Source organism: Dromiciops gliroides, chromosome 2 (genome assembly GCF_019393635.1).
Source record: "Dromiciops gliroides isolate mDroGli1 chromosome 2, mDroGli1.pri, whole genome shotgun sequence".
NCBI classification, from domain to species: Eukaryota; Metazoa; Chordata; class Mammalia; order Microbiotheria; family Microbiotheriidae; genus Dromiciops; species Dromiciops gliroides.
This window is the reverse complement of record NC_057862.1, coordinates 253239523-253265850: the sequence shown is the minus strand read 5'-3', so window position 1 is coordinate 253265850 and position 26328 is coordinate 253239523. Positions and strand designations below refer to the sequence as shown.

The window sequence follows — 26328 nt, the reverse complement described above, 5'->3', positions numbered from 1 at the left end:
ACAGGGAAAATAGAACATAATTATGAGAGAAAGCACTAGATTTGAGAAAGGTTAGTAAATGTTTCATTGAGAAGGTGAGGCTTTAGTGGAGTCTTGAGGGAAGCTGGGAGGCAGAGATGTGGGGGGAGAGGATCCTAGGAATGGGGGGCAGCCAGAGAAGATGCCTGGAATTGAGAGATGGAGGGTCTTATCTGAGGAACAGCAAGTGGGTCCGTGTCGCTGGATTGAATTGTACAAGGACTGGAAAGGTGGTGGTGGGTTGGGGTTATGAAGAGCTTTGAACACCAGATGGAGAAATTTGATCCTGGAGGCTCTGGGGAGCTCCTGGAGTATATTGATTGGGGCGGGGGTAGGGGGTCACTTTGGTGGCTAAATGGAGAATGGATCGGAGTGAGGAGAGACTTGAGGCAGGAAGACCCCACTCTCAGCCTCTTGTAGCACTCCAGGCTTAGGGTGATGATGGCCTGCACTAGAATGGTGACAACATCAGAGAAGGGGATATATTGGAGGTTGCGAAGGTGAAAGAAATCAGCAGGCCTTCACAACAAATTGGATATGGAGCGGAAGGTAACACCTAAGTTGTGAACCTGGGGGATTGGGGGTATGGTGTTATCCCCCCTGTAATAGGGAGGTCAGGAGGGGAAACTTTGGACAGACTGGATAATGAAGATGATTTTGTCACAAAACTGTTATTGAGTGTCCCCCTGGGGCCATCCTTTCCCTCTCTTGATATTACAGGGGTACGAGTGGACAGGATGGGATTAAGGGCTGTTTTATATTTTTCCTTGTTCCATAATTTCCCATGGCCCACAGGCCATGAATATAGCATGACCCTAATCAGACTGATCTTTGGAAAGTAGACAGTCTATCCAGTGCTGAGTTTGTGTTCCCAAGGTCATCTCCATACCACTATGAGGCATTAGCATACAATTTGGTGGTGATCTTCTTAGTTTTATTTTTCAAGACTATTTTTCTTAGTGGCAAACTGTAGACTACTTGTGTTCCAATATCTCTACTATTCTCTAGCAATTTTTCCCCACTTTCAGTTCCTTTCTTCATTCTTTTTTTATTTACTGATTCTTTTTCTGCCACCTATAAACATACCCAACCTTAAGGGAAGAAAAGGAAGGAAAAGAAAACTTCCCTACCTCCTACTGTTCCCCTAGTTATGATCTATATTTCTCTGCCACTTAGCAAACCTCCCTGAAAAATCTATCTATGCTTAGTGTTTTTTTTTCCTTCCTCTCATTGCATTTTCTTCAAAACCTTTTTCAATTTGTCTTTTAGCCTCAGCATTCAACTGAATCTGGTCTCTTCAAAACTACCAATGACTTCTTTGTGGCCAAATTGGATGCCATGTTTTTAATCCTCATCCTTCTTGACTTTTCTTCAGGATTTGGCATTGCTGACCACCTTCTCTCCTGGCTACTCTTGTCTCCTGGATTCATTCTCTTTCTTTCTTTCTTTCTTTCTTTCTTTCTTTCTTTCTTTCTTTCTTTCTTTCTTTCTTTCTTTCTTTCTTTCTTTCTTTCTTTCTTTCGGGGGGGGGCAGGACAATGAGGGTAAAGTGACTTGTCCCGGGTCACACAGCTAGTAAGTGTCAAGTGTCTGAGGCCGTATTCGAACTCAGGTTCTCCTGAATCCAGGGCTGGTGCTTTGTCCACTGTGCCACCTAGCTGCCCACTATTCATTCTCTTTCTTTCTGTGACTCTCTTTGCCTCTCTCTCTGTCTCAGCTCTCCTTCCCTGGATTTTCATCTTTGTGATATCCACTAACCTTAAGGTTTTGTCCTAAGTTCTTTCCTCTTTGTAACCCTGGATTCATCCTCACTCCTTGCTGCTCTTGCTTTCCCCATGTATCCAGTCAATTTCCAGATCTTCTTGTCTCTATGACTATATCTCTTTTGTAGGTCCCCTTCTCTCTACTCACACAGCCACTGCTCTAGTTCTCATCACTTCTTACCTGGACCATTGCAGTAGCTTTCTCATTAGTCCTCCTACCTTAGATTTCTCTCCATTCCAATCCATCATCCATACAACCACTAAAGTGATTTTCTTAAAGTTTAGATCTGAGCCTCGCCCTGCTCCCCGTTTGGTAATCAGTGTTTACTTATTGCCTCTAGAATCAAATATATAATACCTCAGTTACTACTTTTCACAACTTGGCCTTTTCTTATTTTATCAGTCTTATATAGTTTTCTTTCATGCACTCTGTGTTTCATCCATACTGGTCCACTTTCTGTTTTTCATGCACAGGGCTTGACCTCCCACCTCCCTGCCTTTACAGTAGCCATCCCCTGTGCCAGAATGTTCTTCCCTTCTTCCCTTTTCCTCTTAGAATCCTTGAATTTATTCAAGATCCAACTGAAATGTCACTTTCTACAGGAGATCTTACTTGGTTCCCTCTTTCCTCCTAGTGCCTTCTTTTTAAAGATGGTCTTGTCTCAACTTTGTGTTTGTTTTGTATATACCTACAAGTCACCTTCATTAAAACATAAGCTCCTTGAAGACAGGCACTGTGCTCAACAAATACATTGATTCTGCTACTTAATTGTCCCCTTCCATTTCTTATTATCTATTGCCCCCCCCCCCCCCTTCTGCCATATGCTTCAGCTGTGAGGGAACTATGTGAATTAGCAGTAGTAGAATACAAAATGAAAAAAAAAATAGAGAGGAGACAAATTAAGAAATGAATTCTTTAAAAGTAGCACTAATAGACATTATCTTAGAAATTATTCAAGAATTGATAATACAGTCCTTATAGAGGTATATAGAAGAAAATGCAAATATATCTTGACTTTCCAAATAACTTTGTATACTTTGTTCACTGAAATAGCCTAATAAAAACAATTGCTCCAGGCAGGGCCATTCTTATAGACTGGAAGGGTATGTATGATTTAATGGTTAATAGAATACCATCCCTCCACTCCACAGAATGTCACTTTTATTTGCTTACCCCCAATACTTAGATTAGGTCAAACATAACCTAATGGTTTAATTAAGAAGATGAACTTTTATCAAGGGTTTATATACGTCAGGCACTTGAGCACCCTGTTAAAATGCTGACATCCTTGCAGTTCGTCTGCACACTTTATACCATTCTTTGTCAGTTGTTTACTCTATAGTTTGAAATGATTTTAGTCTTTTCCCCAGCTATTGTTTCCTGAAAGCAATTTTGGATAAGTGTAGACTGACTAGAATATGTACCTAGAGCAAAAGAGGCCATAAAAGCATGGAAAGCAGAAATGCTACTATACAGTTGCCAGTTCTCCATATTTTCTTCATATCTCTCTTCTCCATCTTCTCTCCATTTGCATTGCCATCTCCCTGTTCAACTCCACATCAGATTCTCACATGCACTTTTACAATAACCTTAAAATGGATCCTCATTTTTCCATTGATTCCCTCTTCCAATCCTTCTTCTCTGTAGCTATTAATGTTTCTTAAGGAACATAACTGCCCATGACATTCCCTTGCTAAAAAAAAAAAATCTTCAATGACTTCTCGTTGCTTTCAGGGTAAAATGCAGACTCTTTAGTATAACATTTAATACCTTTCATAATCCAACTCTTAGCCACCTTTCAAGATTTATTTTGTATTATTTTTCCACAATGTTCAGCCAAACTGTGCTACTCTTTCTTGAATTACATATTTCATCATCTTCCTTTTATGCATTTGCAAATTCATTCCTGGAACACATTCTCTCTTAGTTTGAACCTTTTAGAATCCTGATCTTCAAGACTCAACTTTAGTATCTCCTTTTCCATAGAGTCTTCCCTGTTTCTCCCAGTTGTTAAGTTTTTCTTCTTCTACCTCAAATAACCTTATATCTACTTTTCCAGGTGTAGAAAGTAAGCTCCTTGAGGGCAGGGTTTGGTTTGTTGTTATTGTTGTTTTTTGGTTTGTTTTTGATTTGAATCTCCATTGCCTATTCCTTGCCTTTCACAAGAAGGTGCTTCACAAATGCTTATTGAATTGATCCATTTGCCTAGTGCTGTCTGTCCTTGACTTCACTTTCTATGAAAGTGATGTGGGGACTTCTTTCTTTTTACTTGGTGATGTGCATCTCTACATCCCTTTGGGTAATAGTCCATTACTTTCACCTTATTTGGGCTGGCCTCAAGGTCCTCATACCTGGCCATGTATGAAACTCTCTTGGAAACTATTTTTAACTTGATTTTTTTCCTAAATTTTAGGTATCTTGCAATATATTCAGAACTCTCCCTCCTAGTGACAGCAATGAATTTGATCCAGAAGAAGATGAACCTACCCTAGAGGCATCATGGCCACATTTACAGGTATTTCATTGCATAAAACAATTTAGGAGGGGGTCTATTATTTCATTAGTTGATGGACATTCACGTCCCCTTCAGTTTTTATTCACCAAGATTTAAAGTTATTACTAGTTCATTTAACAGATAGCAGATTATTTACTCATCCTTCCCCCTTAATAGGATTGCTAAGAGGGGCAGCTAGATGGCACAGTGGATAGAGCACCGGCCCTGGAGTCAAGAGTACCTGAGTTCAAATCTGGCCTCAGACACTTAACACTTAATAGCTGTGTGACCCTAGGCAAGTCACTTAACCCCAACTGCCTCACTAAAAAAAAAAAAAAAAAAAAGGATTGCTAAGAGAAGAAAATGAGCATTTCCTTTTTTCCCCAGGATTTTAGTTTGAGTCTTCTTATTCTTTGCAGAATGAGTCAAAAATCTCTCTGCTCCTGTAGCTTCTGAGTATTATCAGATTGTAGGTTCTAAGGATTTCAAGGTGTCCCAGCATGATGCACCAGAGCCTCAAACTAGAAAAAATGATTTTCACATTAACACTTATTTGAACATGACAAGATGTAGTCATTGAATGCCTTGGGTCCTAGAAGCCATTTTTATCATAGATGCACCAGGATTATTACTTAAGCCTCTGTAGGGTTTTCATCATAAGGAAACTTGCTTTCTGGGAGCACTAGACTTTTTTACAGGTCCTGATGGTTTTCTTTTCATAGTCTCACTAGAAAGAGGAACAGCTGAGCAACAGAAGGCTGTATAAGTGGTCCTCCCTCTTCTGTACCAGTTGAGAAGTGTTTTCCAATCTTTTTCAATCCACCACACCTAAAACCTAATCATTGTCTCCCCACAACATAGTCCTTTTCACATTCTCCCAGATAACATTTCTCTCTACATTATATATCACTTTTATTTATATACACATATACCAGCCATCCTTTATTCCCTTTCCACCATGGTTTCCTTGACTTTCTACCTTAAAAAGAATCATGTAGTAAGGAAATCAATATGCCATTAAGACACTTCCAAAGTTACCCAAAAGGTCCTGATTCCAGTTTGGGAAGTATTTAAAGAATTTAAAGAAAGAAAAATTGTAAAGAATTTTTTTGCTTTTAATTTCATACATTTTTACATAAACTTATATGTCTCTTTTGAACAAGTTTTGTAATATTTGCAAGAATTGAACCTTACTGTTTTCCTAGTCATATAAAAATTCCAGAGAGATACCTTTTGGGCATCCTAGCCTTTTTCATAGGTTCCTCCTGAATTGTAAAGAAACCCAAAGTGGGACACCTAGTACATGTGTTAGGGGTGTAAGGGCCAAAATTTAGTAAGGGGAGAGTTACTTGGGCAGCTTGCCATAATATTGGGGTAAGAAAGGAGATTAACAGCCTCTTTCAAAAAACAAAACAGGGTTTATTAATGGGAACAAATTTAAACACAAGTAAGGTTAATAGAACTAGGGACAATGAAAAAGGGAATAGGGGAAGGAAAAAAAACAACCTGCAAACTCACCACCACCCAGAAGCCCAGTTTCAAAGAGAATCAGCTGCACAGCGTCCCACACTCTCTCTTGCTCACACTGGAGTGAACTGTCCTCCCTTCTCTTTCCCAGCAGCCCCCTCTCTCACAGGAAATAGGGCTGACCACACACACAGCCCTGAGCTAATTGGCCGGCAGCCCTGATTGACAGAACTAAAAAGCGTCTCTACGGAGACGAGTTCTAGATGCTGAAGACCACCTGACCTGTTCTCACTGGGCTTCCCGTCATTATAATTTGGCCAGGCCCATGCAGGCACACAGGTGTCTGGTGCAAGCCAGCACACACGGGCGCACGCTGGGGCCTCCAATCCCAGCCAAAGATGGGGTCACAGAAACCCCAAATCACAACCGATTCCTTACAGGGACTTGGGGTGATAGCATCATTATTGCTATTATTTATTTATTTTTGCAGGGCAGTGAGGGTTAAGTGACTTGCCCAGGGTCACACAGCTAGTGTCAAGTGTCTGAGGCTGGATTTGAACTCAGGTCCTCCTGAATCCAAGGCCAGTGCTTTATCCACTGCGCCATCTAGCTGCCCCCATTATTATTATTTTTTGCCAAGCCTGAGTCTTATATTTCAACCTGTTCTCCTATTTTATTTTTTCTGGAAAGAACTTCTTTAAAAGGATAATCCTCTGGGAAAAATCTCATAAGATTGCAGATTTAGAACTGGAAAGGACCTTAGAGGTCATCTAGTCCTCCCACTTCATTTTATGGATTAGGAAACAGACCCAGAGAATATAAATATTTTACCCAGTATCCCACAGAAAAACTAAGATTGGAACTGAAGCCCTTTGACTTGAAATCCAGCTCTTTCTACTGCATTGAAGTGAGAAGTTTTAATTTATAGCTTTTTCTTCCTCTGGAGAAGTCCTATGTGTTCATCCTGTGTGTTCAGCTTTTCAAATATTTTCCTGAATTAATGACTTCAAAATGCTGCTTAAGTGCAAAATACTTTTTTGTATGCATTAATAAATATAGTCAAGCTTAAAAATCATAATTGATTTCAGGGGACCAGAGGGCAGAGAGAATACATTTCCAATTATACTAGAAATCCTCACCATCCAGTAAGATGAGAACATGTATTCTCTTTGTGGGAGTTGGCAAATGATGAAACTGCCCTTATTAGGGTCATTTGAACAGGCCCACTTATTTTTGCATAATTAATAGTTGTTCAAAGATTATAGTATAATGAATCAAAGAGTGTTTTTTCCCTTTGAAGTGTGAAGACCTGTAGGCATTTTTTTTTATAGTAGCATGACAGACATTAGGATAAAAAGGCGTAGACTACTTGGGCGGAGGAGAACTTAGGAAACTCTCTTAATTTATGGAAAATTTGAAATAGGTCAAAATTGGATTTTATTGCCAAAATATAATAAGACTTCCATGTGCATATATTAGAGCTAATATTTAAGTCCTTTACTACTACTGAACACTGCAAGTTGCTGTGTTTCCTTGCTTCCAGGTCAGGACTAGAGACTAATATTACTGCTCTAGTTACCTGTGTGGAAGGGGAGTTGGAAACATGGGTGGCTGTGTGCATGTCTATAGATTTTGATTCAACAAAGTGAGATATCACAGGTACTGTAGTGGAATGTTAAACACCTCAGAATATAGTATAAAATCTTGATCCCAATTTATTGTGTGTGTCTCAGATTCCCTCACAATTAGAGCAGCTTTGTGAGGAAAGTTGATTTAATATCACTTCTATGCTGCTGCAAAACCAATCATAAGCGAGGCAAAAATGATGCAATCAGTTTCTAACATACCTGGGTTCCTAAAGCCCAGTCCTGATTGAAATTCATTCATTGTGCTTTGCTACTTATATTTTTCTTTGTTTAGTATATATATATATATGTATATAATTTAGAATTTACTGTACTCTATTTGTTGCAGCTTGTATATGAATTTTTCATACGATTTTTGGAAAGCCAAGAATTCCAACCCAGCATTGCCAAAAAATACATAGATCAGAAATTTGTATTACAGGTAAGAAAACTATTAGTTCAAACTGATTATATGTATTTGTTACTCAAGTTATGTTTTATTTCTTTGCTATTGACTTTACTTTGGGTAAATGTTGGTCAAAATTTCGTTCAGGAGAGGCAAGGGGATATCAACTAATAATTCCACCTCAGTAATACCTACACACACACACACACACACACACACTCCCATATGTGTGTGTGTGTGTGTGTGTGTGTATAGTGTATGAATGTATATGAGTATGTATGTATGTGTATGTGTGTATATATATGCACACATGAATTTTCATTGTATTCTAGTCAGTGTGGCATCCCTTCTAACTCACTGCATTGGAAGTTAACAGTTAGAGAATTCAAATCCCTGAATTTCTGTAGTTTTCTTTTATAGTTAGTTTAATTATAAAGTAATTTCTCATATATAGCTCTAGTCTTTAGTGAACCTTTGGTATTTTAAAGCCTATTATTCACATAAGGATTCCTAAGGTACTCTTGTATGGGTCTCTTGAAACTGAACGTTTAATCCTCAGGTTTTGACTACAAAGCACAAATAAAATGTCTTAAATAATAGGAGTCAAAACTATGCTGAGCCTTATAAGTAAGATTTCCTTTTTCCTTTTAGGAAGCCGCACACCTTCCTGCTAGGAAGCAAACTTATAAACCTTTGGCAGTTTCCTCAGAGGGATTAACCCTCACTTGGACAATTAGAAATCTTGGGTTGTAAAACTTAATACTCTATAATTATAATGACCAAGTTTGGCTCCAGAGAAGAGTTAAGAAAATATATCTGCTACCTAGAGGTGGGGGATTGTGTATGAGATAATGTATATACTGTCAGTCATGTTTAGTGTATTGGTTGGCTTTACTGAATTATTTCTTCCCTTATTACAAGAGAAGGTCCATAAAATGATAAGCATTAGTAAAATTTTAAAAATGATTAAAAAAATTTAGATTGCATTTTTGCAGACTTTTGGAGGCCAGATCCTATAACTTCAGGCTATTTCTTCCTATGTATCCTTATCTTGTGACTCTCTACAGTTCTGGGCCACTTATTTTACTTTAGGCCCCTGCCTATGGAACAATGTCATCTGAGTTATAGTGAGGCCACTTGTAAAGAATTTTCACCTTTTAGAAAAAAGGATAAATTGGATACAATATTTAGAAAAGAACAGATATCCTTCAGTACAAGGCAACAGAATTTCATATGTATAGACTTTGATAACAGTCAACAAATATTTGTAAGCATCTATTATGTTAGGCACTGAGAACAAAAGTACAAGGAATGAAACAATATTCTTGGAGGAGTTTTTATTCTCTGAAGGGAGAAATAGAGGGGGGTGTGTGTGCGTATGACATTAAGTAAATAAAAATATAGTCTAAGTAGTTAAATATAAGGTATTTTGGAAGGAAAGGCACTAGCATTTGGAGAGATCAGAAATGCTTCATGTAGAAGATGGTGCTCGAACTGTGTCTTAAAGATCTTAAAGGAAGAAAAAGATTCTAGGAGATGCAGATAAGGAGTGAGTGTACTCGAGGCCTGAATAATGAGCAGTGTGAAGACAGACACAGGATGTATTTGTCTAGATTACAGTGTGGGAATTGGTTGGGGGTGCAGTGGAGATGATAGGGTACAGTAGAAAGATAGGAACCAGGTTATATTGAGATTTAACAGTGAAATGGTAAAGTTTCTATTTTTATCTTAGATACAGTAGGAAGCCATTGAAGTTGGTTGAGTACGAGAGTCACATGGTCAAAGCTTCACTTAAGGAAAATTCTTTTGGCAGCAGTGTATAGGATGGACGTGATTGGTGAGAAATCTGAGGCAGGGAGTCCGCTGCAGTAATCTGTGTACAAGGCTATGAGTACCTGAGTTAAGGTGGTGACTGCATGAGTAGAGAGAAGGATTAGAGAAATAGTGTAAAGGAAGAAATGGTAAGACTTGGCAGCATAGTGGGTGTACCCAGTAAGGGCATGGAGGAGGCTCATGCTGAGTTGTGAACATCGGAGAGTGGAAAAACGCTGGTGCTTTTGAGTAAAATAGACGTGTATAGGAGAGGGGGGTTTTGGAGGAAAGATAATGAACTTAGTTTTGGACTTGTGGAGTTTGATTTACTTATTCTCAGAGCTACAGTTTCTCTGTCTGTAAAATGGGAGTCATATTACCTACATACTAGTTCACCACGGCTTTCACTTTATGGTTATCTAACAGTGTAAGTTACTATTATTGTCTCAGAGTCATGGTTCCAGGCCTACCTTGAAACATACTGGTTGGCTTGGTGACTTTGGAAGTCCCTTAACCTCTCAGTGCTTCCATGCAACTCTCTATCACTTTCGGCTCAGAAGAGCTGCCATTCTGTGTTGATAGGAGTTTCTATCCTTATTTCTACATGAATGAAATCATAGGTCTAGAACAAAAAACTAAAATAATTTAAGTGTACCCACATGTATACACACACGTGCATATACACATACACATACAACATGCTCACCCACCCTCATATACCCCCCCCACTTCTATACTCATCTCCTCCATACTCTCCCACATTACTCTAACCTCTGAAGGAGTTTATTCATTCATTAAAGAAAAAGCTAGAATCTTTTCTGAAAAACAGTTTAGTGAAGAATTGAGGCTCAGTGCTAATGAACCACTTCTTCATGCAGAATTTTCCTCCCAAGTAGTAAAAACAAATAAAATAAATATGCTTATGACCCAACCTAGGTCATTGATTTCCCACGAGCATTTACTAAACTACCTTTGTGTTAGATCCTATTGCAAAATACTATATTAGTCCTGAGGAGATAAAAAGATGAACAGGAAATGGAGCCTGTCTTTAATAAGTACGTATATACAAATAATTATAATACATGGCTGAATATGACATATGCACTGGAGAGGTATGAACAAAGTTCTTTAGATTTATGAGGTTTGGGAAATTTTCTTACTGTGGCAGAGAGGACAGTTCATTTGAATCCAAGGAAAATTTTTTTAGTGCTTCAAAATCTGTACTTATCTGTACATACACCTCTGTACATCCAAAATCTGGGCATGAAAGCACACATAGGAGAGAGATCACAGGAGAGAAGAATCACTTCTGACTGAGAAGATGAAGGAAAACCACATGGAGGAGGAAGTAACATTGGGCTTGGACCTTGAAGAATGGGGAAGCTTTCAGTAGTACTTTTTTGTGTAAGAATATTATGTATGAATTACTTTATTTTTTATTTTGACTTTATTCTGTAATCATTTAAATGATCCAGGTTTGGCAGTACATTTTTTTTTGGAAAAATCACAATGAGGTTTATTATGGTAAGAGCACATTTGAGTACATTTAAAGTATTTCCAAAGACTGCCTTCTTGGAGTCTACAAGTCAAGAATGCTAGTGGTTGCTAAGAGACATATTGCTCAAGTATCCCCATAAGCATATCTGCTGATGTGGATTGCTATTTAGTGATTTGTACTTCACATTGAAAGTTATATTTAGCAGAAAGGTGCCGTAATTATCATGCAGATTATGTAAAACACTCAGCCTGACCGTACAAGTGACCTTTTGTTATTATGTTTTAAAACCTCAAAATGTATTGGGTAAAACAGAAAACAACACATCGGATTTCAGGTTCTAGCTTAAATTTATCAAAAAGAATCTTAAATTTCAGCTTTAAAGAAGAAATGTTTCCAAAACCATTCTATACCTCTTAAAATGTTTTGCCTTTTCCCCTTGACAACAGTGTTTACCTAGAGCAGTGGTTCTCAAAGTAATACCCTTTCAGAAGGTCTTAGCTGTCAAAACTTTTCTTTATATTTGTTGTTCTGTCATGTCTGACTCTTCATAACCTCATCTGTGGTTGTCTTGGTGAAGAAACTTGAGTGGTTTGCCATTTCCTTTTCCTGCTCAATTTTACAGATAAGGAACAGCAGCAAATAGGGCTAAATGAGTTGCCCAGGGTCACACAGCTAGTAAGTGCCTGAAGCCGGATTGGAATTCAGAAAGATGAGTTTTCCTGATTCCCAGTCCAGTAGGCTATTTACTGCACTACCTAGATCTTCTTTGTACTAAGATGTTTTAATTTTGAATATGATAACCATCAATAGCTATGACCCATATAAATAAACGCTCTTGGTTGGGGGAAGCTCCTCAATTTTTTTTTTTTAATTAAAAATTTTTTTGGTGAGGCAATTGGGGTTAAGTGACTTGCCCAGGGTCACACAGCTAGTAAGTGTCAAGTGTCTGAGGCCAGATTTGAACTTAGGTCCTCCTGAATCCAGGCCCGGTGCTCTATCCATTGTGCCACCTAGCTGCCCCGAAGCTCCTCAATTTTTAAGAGTATAAAGAGGCCCTAGATCAAATAAAAGATTAGTAGATTCTTATATGGAACTTACCAAAAATTATTACCAATTAAATAAACTGCTTCCTTCTGCTTTCCTGACCAACCCATCAACCCCTTTCATCCTTGTTCCAGTATAACATTTGTTTTGTTTTATCTTTCATGGGCAGTTGACAAAATTCATTATTTTTTTTTAAAGAAAGAAATCTAATCACAAAGTTATTTCATGGTATCATAGATTTAGGGATTTTGTAGGCAATCTAGTCCAACCCTCCCATTTTACAAATGATAAACTGAAGAATCCTAGAGGCAGCTAGGTAGTACAGTAGACAGAGTAGATTGGCCTCAAGTCAGGAAGACCTGAGTTTAAATTCTGCATCAGACACTTGTTAGTTGTGTTGTCTTGGGCAAGCCACTTAACCACCGTATCTCAATTTCATCATCTTTAAAATGGGAATAATAATGGCATCTACCTTCTAGGGTTGTTGAAGATAAAATAAGACAATATTTGTAAAGCTCTTTGCAAAACCTTAATGTACATATCAATGTTAGATCTTACTAAGTAATTTTTTTCATATCTTTTCCATCAACATAATTTCTCCCTTTCCCAGAGCCATCTTATATAAAAAGTAGTATTTTTTAAAGACAAAATAAGAAGAGTAAAAAAAATCAGCAGAACTAATCACTACATTGAAAAAGTTTGAAAACATGTATGTCTAGTGTTAATACACTTGTGGACATCTTATTCTCTTATTTCTTCCTTCTAGACATGCATCTTCTTTATAACTTTGCAACATTCACTTTAGATTTGGGTGTGTATGGCTGCTCTTTCCATCTGCATTGTTGCAGTCACTGTGTATGTTGCTCCCTTGTCTCTTCCTGCTTCATTCTCTATCAGTTTGTATATATCTGTCTAGGCTTCTGAATTTATCATATTCATCATATTTTATAGCACAGCAATATCCTATCACATTGTTGTTTGATAAGCTATTTTCTGATTGATGGACATCTGCTTTGTTTCTAATTCCCTGATAACACAAAAAGTAGCTATTATCATTATTACATATGGAGTGATTTTTCTTATGTCATCTAGCTAGCAGGTGACAATTGAGGGTTTTGGATGTATACTCTCTAACTTCAAATCCAGGATTGTTTCCGCTGTATCATGTTATATCTTATTGGAATTAGTTAGAAGATTTGTATTATAAACCGTTAAAATCGTGAAAGCCAGAATTTGGGGAGAAATATTCCTTTAGTGATCCCTAATTCTAAGATAAATTACTATAACAACAACTGACAATTATATAGCATTGTGAGGTTTGTAAAATGCTTACAAATATCTCATTTGATCCTCACAACTTTGTTTGGTAGGTATTACCATTATATCCATTTTACGGATGAGAAAACTGATGTTGAGAGAAGTTAAATGGCTTTACAAGTATCATGTGGCTACTAAGAGTATGAGGCAGGGTTTGAATTCATATCTTTGTGACTATTAAAAATATGAGAGACGTAGTGTCTGGGCAGTTTAATCATTTTATTAACATGCCAGCAGGATATTAATAAAAGGAAGTCTTTTGGCCGTCTCTCTCAGATGTCTCTCTCCTTTCTTGGTGTTCAGATCTTGGTTCATATACCTTTCCAACTTGGGGGGAAGGTTGGCCATCACATAATAATCGAATCTAATTGGTTAACATCATTGAAATCTAATTGGTTGATGTGATTGGAGGTGGGTTATATTAAAATGAATGCTGTGGATGACTTCAGAGCTGATTGGGGCAAAATAGTTTCCATCTAGGTGTGGTTTAATCTCATCAACCCTTCAGCAATCTAGACAAAAGGATCTATCTCTGCCCAAATTTTTTTGTAAGCTTGGCTTGTGCTGGGTTTGATCCAGATGAGGAAATTTGCTGTAATTTCCCAGGGAGAGCTTACCTTGGGGGGCAGGGGAAGGACTGAAAAAGAAGGGGAGATCACTGGATTTCCCAGGATATTGATATTTCTCACATCTTCTTAACTCCAAGTTCTGTTCTTTCTCATTTTATCCATTAAGATAGCTGCCTTCCATTCTTCAGAGGATTTAATGAGGATAATTCAGTGCATCAGAAAGCCCAAGATGGGACTTTTAACAATCTGTAAATGAATATTAGAAAGAGGAAAAGCATAGTGATATCTTTGTCCTCAATGTAGTGTATTCCAAAAGTTAATGGAGAGAAGGAATTTAATCTTGTTCTATTTTTAGCCCTGCCCTTTCCCTTCCTCCTTTATAATGAACAGGTTCCTCAGAAGTTTTTTCTACCACATTCTCCCATTCATGCCAATGATTCAAATTCCTTTCCTAGTTGAATATGAAGGAACTAAAGTTATAGTCTGTATTAACATTGAATAACACTGATAATTCAATTATGTTTAAAAAATCTGAAGAATGTAGTGGTAGCTGAGCATTGCTTGGCTTATCGGCTATACAATCAGAGGTAGATGACTTCAGTTGTAGTGAATTATTAGTCTAGTGTAGACCATCCTAGCACAGTAAATAATCTATCAAAGTTTACCAAAGAACTTGCTAAGTGAATTTCTGAACAAATTTGCTTTGTATCTAGGAGATGAAAAATGTAAGAGTAAAAATAAATTTTTCAGCTTTTAGGTAAAGTATTAAATGTTAATAATGATAAGCACACACACATACACATATAGAAACTCAAAAAATCTCACACGCTACCAGTGAATATTTGTGTATAAATGAACATAAAATATAATACAAACAATACATTTTGTAGCACTTGAAGTCTTCTTTACCTATTGAGATAGAAGACACTTTGCTGTAAGAGAGAAAATTTCCTGGGATCAGGATGCTGCTTCCTGCATTGGATTAAGCAGGGGGAGTAGAGGTTAATGTCTGCTTTAGCCTCCACATGTCTTGTCTAAATGCTTGTCCTCAGACTTCCTGGGGAAAAATGACATCAACAACAATTTTTTTCCCCCTGTTTTTCTCCCTCCCCAAACAAACATCCTTATGCTATGGTAGGATGGTTTCTTACTCTTTTTCATATGACCCCCTCCCAAATACTATGTACCAGAATGAAATTACTGTGCATCCCAAGAACCTGATTCCAGCTCACCCTTCAGGAAGAAGGAAAATCTTAAATTGAGTTCAGTTCAGCAAACATTGATGAGGCAGTTACCAGGCTAACTCCTTGGAGAGATGCAAAGTTTGGGAGTGTCTTCTTGAAGCTTACTTAGTTACCTGTGTAATGATAATGATGATGGTGAAGAAAATGCCCAGAGCAGAGAAATGGACTATCTTGTATGAAGAACAGAAAAGAGCACAGTGTCACTGGTTTGAAGAGTATGTGATAGGGAGTTAACTGTAAGAAGACTGGAAGGTGAGGGGGAGAGGGATTTGGGGAGGGGAACAGGAGAAAGGCTTTGAATGGCAGCAGATTTTGAATTTGGCCTTGGAGGCATTAGGGGAGTCATTGGAGTTTTTTGAGGTGCTGAAGAGGGGAGTGATGTGGTCTGACCTGCGCTTTGGGAAAATCATTTTAGTGGCTGAATGGAGGAGAGACTTGAAGCAGACAGATTCACCAACAAGCTATTGCAATAGTCCAGGTGTGAGGTGATGAGAGTCTGAGAAGGGGGCATATTGGAGATAAGTTACAAAGATGAAATCAATAGGCCATGGCAACATATCGCATATGGGAGGTGAGAGGTACTGTGTAGTGGAGGGTTTTTAAGTAAGTTTTAGGCCTGAGGGCCTGGGGACATGAGAAGGAGGGGAGACAATTCACCATATAAATTGTTCTCATCTTCCCATTCTGCCTTGGAAAGTCTTCACATGCTTGGGGTAGACCTAAGTCACCAACATGTTTGAGGCCTATCCACTACCTATAACCTGGTTTAGCCCATCTTGCCTGGGCTGTGACTGCTGTGCATGCCACAGCTTCTTGGAGCCACAGGTGAGAATTGGGTGAATCAGGTAGACTCCAAAGGTAGATGAACAGCCCTGAAAACATCTCAGCAGGCTCTCATACCAGAAGTGCTAGTCCTCCTGAATATCCCATATACCCTAAATACAATATATAGAATATATACAAACATAATATATACAAAGCAGTTTAATATAAAGGGCGGTTTATTAGCAATAGAACAGAATTTCTAGAGGCCAAAATGGAAAAATAGGAATTGAAATAGGAAGACAAGAGGGATGTGGTGTATATAACTGGGTGTGACGGAGCAAGGAGCAGTGGTTTTCAGGGAAAGGGGCTTCAGCCTAGGCAGACTACAGGGATCCCAAGTAGAAGGACATTAGACTCCCAACTCCTTCAAGGTAGCAAAAGTAACGTTGATTTGATGATTAAGTATTGGGGAAAATGTGGAAGTGTATATGTGGCAGCAAGGCAGATTCCCAATCTCAGATCTTCACTAATGGTCAAGGCAGGGGTCAGTGGAGTCTTTGATAGATTTTTTTTTAAACATTCACTAAAATCTGATAGTAAGTGGAAAATATTTCTTTTTCTTGTGGTAGATTGCAACCAAGGGCTTCACTTTAGATTTCTGATTCTATACCATTTTCACTTTGATTTATGCTGTTAGATTCAGAGCAGGGTCTTTTAACTAAGCTCACCTTTGTTTTAGGAAGACCAACTTCTCTATTAATTTTGGGGTTAGCACTTTGGGTTAGCACTTTGACAGATCATTTTCTTTTGTATTTACCTTGGCAACTTGATTATATTTTTAGTTTGCTAATTTGTTGTTGTTCAGCTGTGTCTGACTCTTTGTGACCCCATTTGAAGTTTTCTTGTCAGAGATATTGGAGTGGTTTGCCATTCCCTTCTCTAGCTCATTTTACAGATGAGGAAACTGAAGTAAACAAGGTTAAGTGACTTGCTCAGGGTCACATAGCTATTAAGTGTCTAAGACCACATTGGAACTCAAGAAGAGTCCTCCTGACTCTAAGCCTGGCACTTTCTACTCTGCCATCTAGCTGCCCCTAGTTTGACAGTAGACTACCTGTTATCCATATTCTGCATTTAAACATGTTGAATCATTTTTCTCATTCCTTCTGTATGTGTATATAGACACACAGTTATTTTGTTCCACGTATCACTGTTCTTCCTTTATTTTTACCATCTGATTAGATGCATAATTTTGGCTTTGCCAAATTAGTACTGCTTCTGTGCCCTTGAGCAAATCACTTTCCTCTTTTGGGTCATTTTCCTCATCTATAAGATGAAGGAGTTGGACTAAATGATGGCAAAAGTCTCTTTCAGTCTATGATTCTTTTATCTTTCTCATATTAAAGGATACATTAAGATATATGTTAATTCTTTTTTTGCCTCATGGAGCAGCTGAAAAGCATCTGATTAAACTATGATTCATTTTTTATTTTATTTTTCTAAAAGATGTATTTTTAAAAAAATTATCTTTCCATATGACTAAAGGGAGGCACCCAGTGGTCTATTTTTGAGGGTCTAATGAAACCATTAGTTAACTATTAAGTTTTCATGAACTGATTTCAAGATTAGCCCTATGTAAGCATAGTTGACTAAACTTTATAACCTTTTCCCCTTCCCTTATACTGGTTGTGAATTAATCATGAAATTGCTTTACAAGACCTAAAATAGAAACAGAGCCAAAAATAAGAAAAAGACTTAATTATTTCTATTAATGAGTAATATGGTAGGTAGCTGGAGTTAATACATAAGTGTGAATATGTAGCAGAGTATATAAATCATAGAGCAAATGATAAAGCAAAAGATGAGACAAGAATAGCATACTTGCCAATTGAGTGGATTTCATTTTTGGTCAACAGCATTTCAGACTTTGTGAACGTAGCTTTGTAGCATATTTTTATATTTGAAGATACTGTGACTAATAATATCATTTATCACCTGTGTGTGTTTAGAATGCCACTTGTTCCTTTTCCCATTTGCTTGCATTTAAATACCATTCATTGGTTCACAGTGGATGCCATTGTTTATGGAACCACTTGATGTCTGTGGCACTGCCACTAGTCACCAAAAAGCAAACCTTCTTTTTTATTACTTTCTGCCAAGTTGGTCTTTTTTGAGTATTCCATGACTGTGCCATGTCATGTGATATTAACTCTTTGTTTTTTCCTAGCCTTTATAGTATTATACATATAAGAGAATGAAAATTTCTTTAATGTTTTACTCTAAACAATGATAACTTAAAACAACCTTTTATGTCAGTGAGATAAAACTATTGTGTTCATAGGACAATTGAAATTTTGTTAGGGCTACCAGCTTGTGCTTTAGCAAGAGTAGTCTCAGCCAATTGTAATCTAGCCTGCTCTAGCCAGATATTTAGATTTCTCAATATTTTGAACATTTTGTATCTTTTTTCTTTTTACTTTTGGTCTCTTTCCTAGGTTGGTTTGGCCAAAAAAAAAAAAAAAAGTAATCATGTCATGCAGAAGTTCTAATGCACATTTAATTAGGTTTTTTCCCCAGATTATAGACATATGTCAAAAAAAACCCCTTCAAATATATTTGCTTGAAAGTATTCAAAGAAGTCTCACTGGCCAGATTAAAAATAGGCAGAAGCCTGGGTCTGGACTAGAAGCCCTGGTTTCAGACCCTGATTTTCCTACTTAAAATCTGCGTGACCTAAGTCAAATTAAATTTGACTTCTCTGGGGCTCGGTTTTCTCATCAGTAAATGGTGATTTGACTAGATTATCATTAAGAATCTTGTCTAGCACTGAATCCTATGATCATATATGAAGATTCCTTGATATTCCCTTGCATATAATCTGTGCCCTTTTTTACTTGTTACCTTTGATTATTTTATTTGCCTGAAAACTTATTTGAAAAGGTGACATAGATTTACACATGACTATGAGTCTGCTCATCAGCATTTCCTAAGCTTGTCAGTGCATGACTTTTTATTTATTGTTAAATAATATGTGTGTTATGTTTGTGTGTTTTCCACAATAGCTTTTGGAACTATTTGACAGTGAAGACCCTCGAGAACGAGACTACCTAAAAACAGTCTTACACAGAATTTATGGCAAGTTTCTTGGTCTTAGAGCATTTATCCGAAAACAGATTAACAATATTTTTCTACGGTAAGTAGTGAGGGGAGAGAGAAGGAAGAAAAGTTTAGGGTTTTAATAGAAATATTAAGTAAACTCAATACATTTAGCTAGTTAGCCTAAGAACTTTATTTTTTTTTATTATAGGTTTGTTTATGAAACTGAACACTTCAATGGAGTAGCTGAACTGCTGGAAATATTAGGAAGGTAAGCACATTTTGATTTAATTGCTAATCTCAGTTGAATAGCTGTTCTGAAAATTAGAGTCAAGTGGCAAAAGTGAAGTGCTGATGTAGATAAATCTTGCTGTAAATTACATTTTGTTTATACTAAGCTTGACTAATATCAGATTTTTTTTTCTTAATCACTTTGTCCCACAGTTTTGTGTTGATAATTTCACTTTAGTGGTGAAAACAAGTATTTGATTTTATTGTAGCGATAGCTATCTAAGCAACGGTCTCTTTATTTGCCAAAGGGCATCTTATTCTTGTTACTTTCTGGCTCACAAATAAATAAATAAATAAGTAGATTGCATTCTCAAAGGAACAATATGTACACAACTAGCTCTTGAACAGCTGCCTGCTGTTGTGGAAAGGATTTGTTAATGATGGGTATTTACAAGGTTTGTTAAGGCACATTGATGTAATTTATCTGTATATTTTTAAAGGAATTGGATAATATAATTGACTTTTCCCACTAATATTAGGAGAAAAAGTGTGTGGTCTAATGTGGCCTTTCTTTTTTTTTTTTTCTTTTTTTAGTGAGGCAATTGGGGTTAAGTGACTTGCCCAGGGTCACACAGCTAGTTAAGTGTTAAGTGTCTCAGGCCGGATTTGAACTCAGGTACTCCTGATTCCAGGGCCGGTGCTCTATCCACTGCGCCATCTAGCTGCCCCAGCCTTTCTTTTACTGAGGTCTTGTTACCCACTGTGACTCATGAACTTTAAAGGTTTTATTGGGATGGGAAGAGAGGTAACAGGATATGTGAGAAAGGAAGAAAGTATGAACTTAGAGGGACATATTCAGAGAGGAAATGAGTAGCAGAGGCTATTCTTTGAAGGAAGGGAATAAGGAAGGTAGATGGGAAACAAGGGATCTTTTGGTGGAAAGAACATTTGGAGTCTTCTCTAGTGATCAGATTAGGAAGCTTTGCTATAGAATCAAGAACAAGTCTTTGTCTTTTACTCTAAATCAGTCTTCCTTACCAATTAAGAGAAATTTGCTAAATCTTGAGCTTGAATTCTACTGCTTATTTATTTTTTTTGTTGCATTGTTGGTATTTTTACAAATGAAGTAGCTTTATTCTCATTATTTGGTAGATAACTTAGTTTGTTGTGGTGACATTGCTAATGTTTATTTCTTTCCTTTTTTCCTAGTATTATCAATGGCTTTGCTTTACCTCTTAAGGCAGAACATAAACAGTTTCTGGTGAAGGTGTTGATTCCTTTACATACAGTCAGGAGCTTATCTCTCTTCCATGCACAGGTAAAATATTTTAAAGTGGTGTTTCATGGAGCCACAGTAGGATTTCTTGATATTTAAACAATGATGTGTTCACTTAAAAAAACTTGCTAAAATTTCCCTAGGAAATTAGTTGTAGCTATATTGGAATCAGAGTTTTTTAGTGCTTTAAAAAACCTTAGAGATGACCTTGTTCAGTCCCCTCATTTTGCAAGAAACTAAGACACAGTTTAAGTAATTATGACCTTAGAAGTCATACAGATGCTTATTAAACATTAAAACCATGTTGTATTACAACCTGTGTGAATAAATGGATCTCTCAGTCTTAGATACCCCCACAGTATACATTAGCATGCATTTTTTCATGTAAGTTGACCTCCATAATCTAGGCTTCAACCCAACTTTACATTTGTGTATCAGTAGCCTTACTGTCCTACCTTTTAGTTACCTCTCTATTTCCTTTCCCTCTGCAAGGATGTATTCAGACACAAATGCTCTTTGATCTTCAGTCTGCCTCCCTGTCTTTTTTGTCCTACTTTTATCACTTTCAAAAGTCACATCTTCTCATTATCCATCTTGTACATCTTCTAATTTATTTGCTAAGTTATTTTGCATGCTCAGCATGTCACTAAAAGCTAATCTTAGTAGCTTTTAAATCTGTATCAAAATTGTATTCCTTTCCCTCCCCCTCCCCTATATTTAAGTTAGACTAAATATATAATACATTTTTCCAAGTGCTTTTCTTCTTTAAATGTGAAACCCCTATTTCAAGGACATTTTAGCCCATGTGTTTTTAATTTATCTTTAAATGTTTCACAAGGGTCGCTTTCCAAAAAATTTTATAAGTCCTTCCTACAAATCCTGGTTTTTGTCTTTGGAACACAAAATCACATTTAATAAACATGTAAAAGAATGTTTACCCTAAATGAATTTACTTCAGACTCAGAACTCAAGATTTCGTCAGGTCCTATCTATGCCAGACACTTCATTTTTCTGCATACCAATGTGATAGAATTTTGCTTATGTTGGTCAGTACCATATTTAATAAATTCCCGTTACTATAGCATTATTTTGGTACAAAACCAAATTACTATTTTGCTGGTGTTTCCAGAGACAGCAAAGAGACACTGTTGCAGAACACCAATAGTTATTCAGAATCTTTGTTCAAAAAAGATCTCTCAAACAAAATTCAGAGAATTTAAAATTTTACTGGAATGTGACTTTTTTTCCTTTTCTTTTTTTTCATTACTTAAACTAAAACCCGTACCCTAATTGTAGATATTCAATAAGGCTCTGGCCTTGGTCCTTTTCTTTCCTCTCTCTACACTTTCTCTTTGTGACTATAGTAACTCCCATCGGCTTATCTTGATGCAGATGACTCAGTATATACCTAGCCCCAGTCTCCCCTGAGCTTCAGACATGCCTATTTGACATTTCAAACCATGTATCCCAGAGACATCTCAAACTCGCATGTACAAAACAATGTAGTTTCCCTCTAAAACTCATCTCATTCCAAACTATTCTATTTCTGTCAAGAGCACCTCCATTTTCTCAGTCTTTCAGTTTTGTGACCTTTGTGTTGACTGCTTGCTGGCACTAACCTGTCATATCCAATCAGTTTCCAAGTCTTGTTGCAGCTACCTCCATTACATCTCTTTCATTCCACCCTTCTTCTCCACTGACATAGTTACCATGTTGGTTCATTTTTTTATCACCTCAAACCATTCTCTGCTCTAGCCCATCCTAATGCACTGCTGCCAAATTAATTATTCTTAAGTACAGAAAGGACCATGTGGGTCTTCTTTATAACCGTGTCCCAACCTATCTTTTTAGCTTCCATTGGATGTCACTCTTCCTCTTGATTCTGTGATCAATCATCTCACCTTCAATCTGTTCCTCATACACAATACTAGATCTTCCATCTCTGTGCCTTGGCACTGGATGTCCCCTATGCCTGGAATGCAGTACCTCATTTCTACATTATAAAAACCCCTTTCTTCCTTCAAGGCACAGCCCAAGCCCCATCTTCTACATGAAGCTCCAGCTGCTAGTGCCATCTCTTTCAATCTTGTATTTAACTACTTTGTATTAAATTTGTAAATTCTTATGTATTTACATGTTGACTCCCCAGTTAAAATGTAGGAATCATCGCATACTTTGTATTTGTATCCCCAGCACATAGCACAGTGCCCAGCACATAAATTGTAGGTGCTTAATAAATGCTTGTGGATTGATAGATTAAACCTTCTGTATGACCTGGAAGTCAGTAAGGCTTGTATCCATGTCCTTTTTTTCTGTCGCAAACTCACCACTTTGCTTTAGGATGTTGGACCTCAGTTTCTTTATCTGTAAAAGGAAGTGATTTTTATAAGGCTTCTTCCAGTCTTAAGATGCAAATGACTATAATTTTCTTTCTATTAGAGTTTAGTTATAAGGATGTTTTGTTTTTAAAAATAGTTTTCATTTTGGGTTTTTCCTCCATTGAGTTAAGGTAAAATTTAGTAAGCAGAACATTAAATATGAACACTGTGTACTGTTAAGTCTTAAAAAGAGCTTTTTGGAGTTCATAGTAAAGAATACTTGTAATCTAGTATTTTCCTTTTCTTTCAGTTGGCATATTGCATAGTACAGTTTTTGGAGAAAGATCCTTCACTCACAGAACCAGTAATTATTACTTTGGTACTTTTTCAATTTAAAATTCCTTTTTTTCTGTGGCTGTGGATTTGAATAGTTAAGTGTTCTTCTCTTCTCCTTCCATTTAGGTTATTAGAGGGTTAATGAAATTCTGGCCTAAAACGTGTAGTCAAAAGGAGGTAAGTTCTTTTTTTTTTTTTTTTTTTAGTGAGGCAGTTGGGGTTAAGTGACTTGCCCAGAGTCACACAGCTAGTAAGTGTTAAGTGTCTGAGGCTGGATTTGAACTCAGGTACTCCTGAATCCAGGGCCTGTGCTCTATCCACTGCGCCACCTAGTTGCCCTGTAAGTTATTATCAGTATGTAAGTTTCATAGGCTTAAGTGAGACTTAGGAAATGTATCTATTATGGTTTTGCCTTTCCTGGTGGTTTTCTTTTTTTGACAGATTCTTAACGTTGCTATAGAAAGGATCTAAAGTATATATGTCCCCCTCCAAAAACAGTTCACAAGTATACAGAAAATTCTGTTATGTCATTATGAAAGGATTGTCATAGACATTGCTTTTAATTTACTCCTCCTTTCAAGTAATTTTCCCAATTTCCTTTGAAGTTATCTTAAAGAAGTCTAATCATGTCTTCTTTGTACCATCACTTAGGTTCTAAGTGTCTTTTGTCAGATTATTATAGTTTAGCAATCAGTAAGCATTTATTAAGTGCCTAAGGCACTGTACTTGATGAAGGAGATAGAGAAACAAAAATTGAAAATATATCTGCTGAGGAAGACAACATGCAGATATATAGCTTATCTGGTACCACTACTAAGAGTTTCACCATCTGCTAAATTCTGTGTGTGTGTGTGTGTGTGTGTGTGTGTGTGTGAGAGTAAAGATTATCTACAAATATTTGGACTATAATGAATGCCTTTCCATGTGTATATAAAAGCATCTGTACATTTCTGAATTCCTTAGAGCAACTTCCCTTAAAATTGTCCATCACCTATCAAAAATGTCCTTGTAGTAATTTACTTATACATAACCACATGTGGTAATGCTAGCCCTGATTTTGTCACTAAAAAAAGGAAGGTGATGTGACAACAGTCAGTAAAGTTCCTCTGTGGCAATGTGTGCCTGCTATAATAGACTGCAGGTATGCGTGTTAGTGATAGGAGATGATAATGTCACTGAAAAGTTTCATGTAATTTTTTTTTTGGCAAATCATATTTTCAAGATATTAACTTAATTTGAAGAGGTATCATATGTCAAATACTTTGTAAAGTAAAACACATACACACACACACACACACAAATTACATGACATAGTGTTTTCCCCCCTCTTTTATACAAGTTTTAATATACAAGATTTTCTTACAACTGACCATATATATAAACATATTCTCAACATCTAGTAAAATTCAATATAAAGATCCTGAAATTTTGTATTTAGCTTGTGCTTGTTATTTTCTAGGTCATGTTCCTTGGGGAGCTGGAAGAAATTTTGGATGTGATTGAACCATCACAGTTTGTTAAAATTCAGGAACCATTGTTTAAACAAATCGCCAAGTGTGTATCTAGTCCCCACTTTCAGGTCAGTGATGGAGAGGACCTACTCTTTGTTTTTTGTTTTGTTTTTTAACTGTAAGCTATTATTTCCCTCGGCGTGTAGACAGTGGGATTGTTTTAGTTAAGTTTCCTATCTGTGAGATAGAAGTAGAATGGATTTTAGGAACCCATGGTTTGACTGACATTTTTTTGTCTGTGTAGGACATCAGAAAAAGTTCAGTTAAAGCTCATATACTTTATAGCCACATTAAGTAGGAAAAAAGCACTTACAAACTTTACCTTTGGCCATATGTCACAGAGTGGAGGGCAGTAGAAATTTACTGTATTTCTAATTTGAACAAAGAATATTGTTGGAAAAACGATTTGTAATGGAGAAAGTTCTTTCTTACGTGATAAAGTGTTGGGTTCTGTTGTTTATTTCATACAATTTAGAGCCAGGAGAGACCTAAGAGATCATTTTCTGTACCTCCCTGTTAATAGCTTAGGAGACTTAACCTGCTGAGGCAGTTTAAGTGATCTAGGTCATCTTGGGAGATAAGAAGCTGAGTGGGGGAGGGGTTCAAGCCTTCCAATGTTAGTGCTCTTTTCCATTACACCACTGTGCCTTCTAAGTAAGTGTCTTTGGTATCATTAAAATTGGGCAGAAGACATGTTTCAAACTCACAAACCTGACAAAAGATTGATTCCCTTTATGAATCATGTTAATTATGTTAAATTTGTTTCATAACATATCAGCTCTAAGAGAGGTTCTTTTCTTTTAACTTCTATTCTTCCCAAGTTGGAGATATTAATGAACAGCTAGGGTTTTGTTTTTGGTTGGAGCACTCAAAAGGCACAGTGTATTTATGTCATCTTATGATAAAATTACAGCACAATAGTAAAGTGTGCATAGGGACAGTATAATGACACCTTCTGTCTACGTAATATCTAGATAAAAATAGATTTTATTCTGATAAAGCTTGCAGGTCACCTTATAGATCATACATCTTGATGTTGGCCGGAGTTTTTCAGTTTTTGTCAGAATTATTGGTACTCTAGATAAGTTAGCAATCTGTTAGTGCAAGTCTCTAGAGGACTAACATTCAGAGTTAGTTGAGATTTGTTAGAAAAAAAAATGGTTAACAAGAAAGCTAATTTTTTGTTAAGGAAGAGGAAGGGAGGTATTACTGGATTTCTTCTCTCTCCCCCCCCCCCCTTTATTTTGGGGTAAAAGAAGGGAATCAAGAAAGGAAGAAGTCTGTCACTTGGTGAAGATGAAATAGTGATAACTAATCACTAAGAGAAGGCAGAGCTATTTAACTCATATTTGCTTTTATCCTTGCCATGGAGAGTAGTCTTCGAACTGGTTGGAGCAGGACAAAAATGGCCAGTAGTATGTTAGTGCTCAAGACATGTAGGTGATAATAAGAGAATACCTAACCGTCAATCATATTTATCTCATCAGACCCAGAGGAACTAAATCCCTAGAGTACAGAAAGATGTTATTACTGAACT

General features: G+C 36.9%; 1 protein-coding gene across 4 annotated transcripts in view; it reads left to right on the top strand.

Annotated features, from left to right (window-relative positions):
• PPP2R5E (protein phosphatase 2 regulatory subunit B'epsilon) overlaps nt 1-26328 on the top strand; it is a 186086-nt gene that overhangs the window by 139214 nt on the left and 20544 nt on the right. For all 4 annotated transcript variants that reach the window (XM_043982630.1, XM_043982627.1, XM_043982629.1 and 1 more), the window contains exons 4-11: nt 4196-4297; nt 7718-7810; nt 19086-19216; nt 19331-19390; nt 20560-20668; nt 23255-23308; nt 23407-23457; nt 24740-24859. In XM_043982630.1, coding sequence (XP_043838565.1) covers nt 4196-4297; nt 7718-7810; nt 19086-19216; nt 19331-19390; nt 20560-20668; nt 23255-23308; nt 23407-23457; nt 24740-24859 — 720 coding nt within the window. The remainder of the gene's footprint in view (nt 1-4195; nt 4298-7717; nt 7811-19085; nt 19217-19330; nt 19391-20559; nt 20669-23254; nt 23309-23406; nt 23458-24739; nt 24860-26328) is intronic.